At 34.5% G+C, this 8,079-nt stretch overlaps 1 protein-coding gene across 1 annotated transcript in view; it reads left to right on the top strand.

Moving 5' to 3' along the window:
• Positions 1-750: 750 nt before the first annotated feature.
• Positions 751-8,079, top strand: part of LOC145312110 (arginine kinase-like) — a 28,602-nt gene continuing 21,273 nt past the window's right edge. The window contains exons 1-2 of the mRNA XM_080151248.1: positions 751-925; positions 1,255-1,360. Of these exons, the coding sequence (XP_080007374.1) occupies positions 907-925; positions 1,255-1,360 (125 nt within the window). The 5' untranslated portion in view covers positions 751-906. The remainder of the gene's footprint in view (positions 926-1,254; positions 1,361-8,079) is intronic.

The raw sequence follows: 8,079 nt of genomic DNA, 5'->3' as shown, positions 1-8,079 counted from the left end.
TCAAAGTTTTAATACCAACAGATTCAGAGAAACTATGAGGACTTTGTCAATTCTTAATCGGGTTAAAGAAACCACCAGCCCATCAATGATATGCACAGAATATCAATTTATCGTCAATCTCTTGGTTTCCCTGGTAAAATTATCATTTATATAGAAATAATTTATTGGATTAATAGATTTGAAAACTTGTGATTTCATGATACAGTTTCTAAGCTTGTATTATAGTGACCACTTACAAAAGGAAAAAATATTACATATAAAGTTTACATAATAAATTTATAAGTATAGATGTATAACCTAGACAACTGCCTTGTTCCAGTGGGGACCTTTTCCCCTGTGCAAAAAACTACTTTCTGCTCTTTTGTAGCGACTTAGCTGTGTTAATATTTCCAATGCTATTGGCTGATATTCAAACACTTTATTGAAAGTCAGCATAGGGTCCCTCCACCGTGAACATGCAGTTATTTAACCCCTGCCTTATCTATTATAAGATTCTTTTACATAGACACTTGTTTATAGAGATGCTTCACTTATTATCCTAAACACTATAATTAAAATCAATAGGACAACTCTAACATACCTAACTAAACGAAGTTTAGCTCTTAAAATCAATAAAAAAATATTTGAAAAATATATTAAAATTTTTGGTTATTTTTGACCACAGTGAAATTTTGGGGAGTTTTTTCCGTTTCTATATCACAACCTTTTAAATATACCGACTCACCGAGGTTGTAAGCATATTTGTTCATAATTGAGCGTCGTAGCGCCACATCAAATAGTTTTTATTTCAGTTCAACCTTGTACATATTCATACCAAAATTTGTTCAAATAGAATATGTGTGTTTTAGTGGTTTTGTGATTTTACGTGCATGCTTTTTTAGAATTTTTACAGAAAATTAGAAAAATATGGGTAACGCATGTTCAGGTAAAAATATATTTTTTTTTCCGCGGAAAACATTAATTTTTTTAAAAAGTAACGAAGCTACACTACAATATCAAATGTCCTTCCGTCCGTTTGTTCCTCCGCGAGACACGATATGGGGAAAACGTGATTTACTCTGCAGCCATTTAATCTAAACCTATGATTTTTCTTGATAACGTTACCATCATTATGGAGCATATTTCAATATGTAATATCTAAGCAGCTTTTTAGCCGTTTTATTTTTTACTTATTTGCACATATCTTTGATGTTTATGGTCCGATTTTAAAATATTCTTTTTTATTTTGGTTATCATGTCATTAATCGTTGTCAGGTAATGAGTTACCCGCAGAGGAGGGTGGCGCAGCCACTCAAGAAACAGCTGTAAAAACATCTGGAACTCCTCCCCCAGCCTCGCCGAAACCTTCAGCACCTAAAGAGTAAGTTATAATCAAAGATCTTGAGGGTTAAGATAATGGAGGAAAATTTATGTAAAATATTTTAAGCGATGTATTTGTGACAATGGATTTAGAATTACGTGGATAATATGACAGAGAATATTTAGCTTGCTAACATGGAACTCATCTCATTTATTGGTTAGTTCGTTCATCTAATAGGAGGAAGGAGTGGAAGAGGGGAATTGTTATTGTAGCCTGCTGCGTGATTCATTTTAAAACAGAATTTAAAAATATGATGTAAGATTTAAGTATTAATATATCCATTTTTGTGACAGTTTTCCAAATGACTTTATTTTTGATAATCTTTGTCTGTTTGATTATTCAACTTTGTTAAGCTTCGCTTTGATGTTTGTTATTTCCCTTGTTCAATAAGACAAAATAGTTGTTTAAAATATTTTCTCGTATTCATTTGAATCCGGTGGATAGGAACCGGTTCTCATCCATACGAAAAAACTATGTCTAGCATCGTATTACATCCAACATTCTACGAATATAAAAATATATAATCATAAGATTAAAACCAGTTTTTAGCCCCAAGGTGCCGAAGGCACAATTGTACATTCTATATCCGCGGAAAGCTGTTTATAATACGATGCGAGAAATAACTATTAAAACCTTTATGTCTCAAATGGACTCACTGATAATTGGTAAAAAGGTGTCACGCTTCCTAGTTATTCTATATCATAGCAGGAATCATCATTAAAGGATTGAAATAAGTAAAACAAGGATAGCATGTCTAAATTTGAATCAAAGCTTTGTGCTGAACCTTACATTCAAACAAACGGACTCATCCAAAGTTTAGAAAAGCTTTGCAGCTATGCCAAGTACATAGAATTGATTATGACTGACAACAAATTTATGCATTTTAAATACAGAAGGTGTAATAAAATGTTTTCCCAGTATGGCTTCGAAACCGATTAATATACGCTGGATTAGAAACGGTTCTCAGCAAAACTTTAAAAAAAACATGAATATCATCGTATTACAAACAATTTTCAACTATTACAAAATTAAAACCAGTTTTTTTAATCCAGGCCTCCGGCCCCTCGGAGATAACAAAACAGGTTTTAATCTTACAATTTTCATTTTGATATCCACAGAAAGCTATCTACAGTACGATGCGATAAATGACTATTAATAGTGGGCAAAAAAGTTATAAAATGTTACCACCGTCTGCATTTTAAAATAAATGTTTTTTTTGTCTCTCTTTAGTTTCATTATTTACTCTTTATTATAGAAACAAGGATAACAACTTCCATAGTAAAGCCTCGGATAGACGAGAAACACCACGAGATCTAATTATATAGTGAATCAACCCTTTCTTATAATACTTTGCATGTTTATAGGGTCATACGGCCTTCCGTCAACCAATATTTTCATTGCACGACCTTTGTCTTAGAAATCCTAACTTGTCCATGGTAATAAGTTGCGCCTGTTTTGGGCCAGGCATTCCCCTACTCTAAATATTTAAGTCACACAGCAGAAGGAAACATTTTAACGTCCAACGTTATGACGCAGGGTGTCGGGCCGAGATTCGAACCCATCCTGCTCCGACAACGAGTGGATGCAACAACATTCATAATTGATATGCATTAAGAGGTATGTTCCCCTTACAGTATTCGGGATGGACAGATAGACATCATTAATCATAAAAAAGCTGAACAACAAGAGAATTTTAAAAATGTATTAAAACAAATAGAAAATCGAATTTTTCAAATTAATTTAATTACATTAACGACAGAAGACAAATAAAACTATAGAGCAGATGCTTTACACTTAAAGGAATCTTTAAAAAGATAATAACTGTCAACTTTCTTTTATAGGAGCTGTGTAAATACTGATTGACCAACGGACTAGGTAAATTATGCACTATATGCCCATAGGTAAAGTGAATCTTTACAAAAAAAAAATCATACTTCAATCTTAAATAGGATCTGAGTAAATCACGTTTTCCATGGTTTCTTACGTACAGACCTACGGACGAGCACTTTAGATTACAGAGTAGCTTCTCCGGTAAAAAGAATCAATTTTCACTGAAGCATAAATAAACAACAAGAACTAACTATTGTAAAGAAAAAAAATCCTAAAGCATAGGACTAACAGTCTAACCCTAGTTATAGATTAGCTATGCTGCCGAAAATATTCAACTTTTTATTGCATACCTTGACATACTTCTAAATATTTGCATTATTAATTTAATTTGTGAAATAGTTTTTACATGAATATTTATAGAATTAAAGCGAAACTTTCAACAATTTTAAAAGATAATCATATTCATTAGAATTATTGATTCCTGGGACAAATAAGCGCAATGATATAAGCAAAGCATCTCTATAATCAATTCTTAAAATTTTAATTTGTCCATATCAATTAATTAATTAATTTTTCTTACGCTGATTTACATCTGATTTTTTTCAGAGTTCTAAATAATCCTATATCAAAAAATGGTATGGTTTTTTTTGTCTAAAGCAAAAGATCTCTGAAATTAATGCTGCGAATGTGATGACTTAAGTTGGTTTTAGGCTAGGTTTTTCTAACCCACCTTCCCCTATATGCTGAGGCGAAGCAACTAGTATAATGTAATAAGCGCTGTGTACTTAAAAAGATATTTTTTTTCAGACTAGCCAAAAAATTTCTTAAATTTCACATTGGGTAAACTTTCTTAACCCTTATCAGTCGGGCCCCTTGCCGCACCTTTATCGGTCGGAGGGGGGAGGGGAGCTGGCGTTCAACGCTAAGTCAAAAATTGCGATCACAGGAGGCTTTTAAAGATTTCAGGAGACCTGGACGATCAGGATCTACAGGATCATACCTGGAACCTGAAATTGACTTGAACACCTTTATTTCATAAAAGGATTTACTACTAGAGGATATTTAAGCATTTTGGTAATATAAAATGCTTAGTTTAAGTCAAAAACAAATTTTGCTCTTTACCTGGATGACCCTGTCAAGCTTGCTGGCATCCTGTGCCCGCCAGGATGGGATTATTCAAAAAATTCCAACTTTCAGTTATGTGCCATAGCCATATTTAAAAATTCACTTAGTTATAGCCCCTTATCTTTCAGACACAGAAAATGAGATAGAAAAAAACCGGCGTTCAACGCCACCCCCCCCCTCTCCCCCCCCCCCCGACCGTTAAGAGTGAAAAGTTTGTTGGTTTAAATAAACATTAATGTGTTGGGGAATAGCAAATTATAATTTTTCATCAGGTTAAACTATTGTGCAAACATTTCAGCATATGTGTCACATTATCAAATCACTAGCGGCTTTGCCCCTAGCCTCTAGGAGCTTTGCCCCAAGAGATGATAAAAAAAAGTTAAGGTGAAATTCGTAAAAAAAATATCTAAAATAAGGATATCTCCTACAAAAAAAGGACCAAGGATATCTCCTACAAAAAAAATGGGGGGGGGGGGGGTTGTCCCATCCCCCAAGAAAATAGCCTAAAACCACCACAGGACCAGTAGGTATATTCCCTAAAGAGTAGAATCTGATCGGTTCAGTGGTTACCGAGATCTTAAGCTTCAGACGGACGGACGGACAGACACCAAGCTACTTTGTATTATAGATTATAACCTCCCATTATTACAACATCATTTAAAGCTAATTCTTCCTCATTGCTTCATTAACGATTTTTAGACACACTCTTTAATTTATTTGCTTTAGGATAAATTATTAATTTTCTTGAAGACAAAATAGAGATGTGAAATGTTACGGAAGTAGATTCACACCAGTAATAGATTTATTGCTCTAAATGACCAATCTGACTTTAATAATACGTCAAAACTTAGATAAGGAATTTTTAGCCGACAAAGATTTTTATTCATTTGAGTTACACTAGCGGATTCGCCCCTAGAGCATTCTAGGAGAACTTGGGGAAGGGAATGGAGAAACCCAAGTCCATTTTAAATTCTAATCTATTTGGGGGCGATTTTTCTTTAACGGGTGTTTGTGGTACCCTCCCCAAAAATAGTTATAAAGCTTCACTTGACCTATGCGAAGCTACATTGTAATGTTGAAAAATATCGGCCCAGCGGTTATTGAGATCCTGTGCTACAGATTAAAAAAACTTACTACTTTATATAGTAGGACATAATTAAATCCCATTATATTAAGGACGGAATTCCCCCCTCCCCTAAAAGCATTTTCCTTTGAAATTCAAATTAATATAAATAAGAGAGTTCTTACCAAAAAGTATACAATTTCTAACCAATAATGTGTTCAGATTTTTTCTATACTGTGTTACTATTGGTCCAGTTGATGAGTTGATCATCTATACTTTGTATATTTATTGGTTACTAAACCACAAAACATATTTTATTAACTAAACTGGAAATTAAACATTTATTTGCATGACAGCAAGTATTCAAAATTAAAATAGGGTGGTTTCCCTCGAAGTGTATAGTCGAGCACACAAACCACCCACATCCACTTTTTAAGAAAATAATTACGGAATAGTTTTTTTTTTTTTTTTTTTGTTAGGTTTGGTTTTTTATATGGTACTTGGTCAGGGATCTAAAAGGATAAGACAATGGCCGATAAATTGATGTACATCCCCAATGATGACACACAAAGTAACCCCTTCTTTAGATTAAAATTAATGGTTGAAAGTGAAACGTTTTGACGCGCAACTTATATCAATAAAAGTCTCCAAAGTTGTTAAGCCAACGAACAAGAAACTGTTATTATAAAACTTTGGGGACTAGTGTAATAAACAGACTACTATCCCCTCCTTACCTGGAACTGGGTAGCCCACAAGGATTGTGATATGAATAAGCAGGCAAAACTGCCCACTCCCCTTTTTTTTAAATTATCTAAAATATAAGCAGAGGGGGTAGTTCAAAGCTCGATAGTCACTTTGAGAGAAAGCGCCAAAAATAGTTTCAATATACATAGTTTGTCACTATTTATTTTTGTATTTTCTATGTTAAACATTTTAAGCTTTTTGTATAAACTATGTAAATTTAAAGAAGAAAATTAGCTAGATTTATTCTGGAAGGGAGCGAACATTGGATTGTAAATTATACTTGTATAATTATAAGCACAATATCTCATTCATTTAAAAACTTTGCAGTGTCCAAAGATTCATCATCATCATTGCCTTTTAGTTCTCGGCAGAACGTAGGCCATGCACAATGGTTCTCCAATCTTCCTTTGTTTCGGCACGTTTTGAGGCATTGCTGAAAGATGGAATATCCTTAGCTTTCAGTTCACTTAAAAGTTCCCTCCTCCAGGTTGTTTTTGGTCTACCTGGTTTCCTCTTTCCTATGTGGGGGTTCCAAGTCAAGGCTTGATTGGTTATATCATCATGACCTTTCCTTAGAGTGTGCCCCAACCATCTCCACTTTCTCTGTTTTATTGTCAGTTTAATGTCTGACATATCACTGCGCTCTAGAAGCTCAGCATTTGTGATCTTATTTGGCCAAAAGATCTTGTGGATTCTCCTGAGACATTTATTGACATATGTCTGTAACTTGGAGACCACTGCTGTGTTTAGGAACCAAGTTTCAGCCCCATACAGCAAAACAGAGAGAACATTTGACTTGAACAGTCTTAACTTAGTCTTTATGGAGATGTTGTTGGAATTCCAAATTTTGTTCAGGCTGGCAAAGGCTGTCCTAGATTTGTTAATTCTAGCTTTAACATCTGTTAAAGTGCCTCCAGCTTCATCAATTTTACTTCCAAGATACTCAAAACAATCTACATCCTCAAGAATTTGGTCTCCAATAGTAATTGGTTCTTGGGAATTTGCATTTAATCTGAGTATTTTGGTTTTAGGAACATTTATTTCTAGTCCAATTTTCTTGGAGGTTTCAGCTATCCTGTTAGTCCTTCTTTGCATTTGACTTCTATTGCTTGTTAACAAAGCAATATCATCAGCAAAGTCCAGATCTCCTAAATATTTGGGATTGCCAAATAGCTCCCAGCGAATGCCATCATTACTTTCACAATTCTTCATGATCCAGTCAATGGCAAGGAGGAAAAGGAAGGGAGAAAGAAGGCATCCTTGTCTGACGCCTGTTACAATCTCAAAAAAGGTTGATAGTTTACCTTTATACATTACATTTCCACCTCCTTTATGATAGATAGCTTTAATGATATTGATTATCTTTTCTGGAATGCCATAGTGTCGGCAGATTTTCCAGAGAGATCTTCTGTCTAAAGAATCAAATGCTTTTTTGTAGTCAATGAAGTTTACAAAAAGCTCAGAGTTCCATTCCTTGGATTGCTCTATGATGATTCTTAGAGAGGTTATCTGATCAATAGTGGAACGATTTGGTCTAAATCCAGCCTGATTAGGTCTTAGCTTTTCATTAACCTTCTTCTTTATTCTATTAAGAAGAATCTTACTAAGGATACGGCCAGGTACTGAAAGGAGCATTATCCCTCTGTAGTTTCCACATTGGGTCAAGTCTCCTTTTTTGGCTAGTATTGAAATATGTCCATTCTTCCAGTCCTCTGGGCATAACTCATCATTCCATATCTTTGTGATCAAAGGTAGGAATGCCTCAGCAGATGTATCTAGGTCTGCTTTTATGACCTCAGCTGGGATGTTATCAGGTCCAGCGGCCTTGTTATTTTTCAAACTTTTAATGGCCTCCTTGATTTCCAATAGATTTGGCGCTCGACAGTCAATGTCATGTGCATCTGAGGGTGGAATCTCAGTTTCTTCCTCTGGAACTGGAAGATTTAGCAGTTCAGTG

Source organism: Acartia tonsa, chromosome 2 (assembly GCF_053477335.1).
Source record: "Acartia tonsa isolate MP-2025a chromosome 2, ASM5347733v1, whole genome shotgun sequence".
Taxonomy (NCBI): domain Eukaryota; kingdom Metazoa; phylum Arthropoda; class Copepoda; order Calanoida; family Acartiidae; genus Acartia; species Acartia tonsa.
The sequence above is the reverse complement of the archived record's forward strand: the minus strand, read 5'-3'. Positions and strand labels throughout refer to the sequence as shown.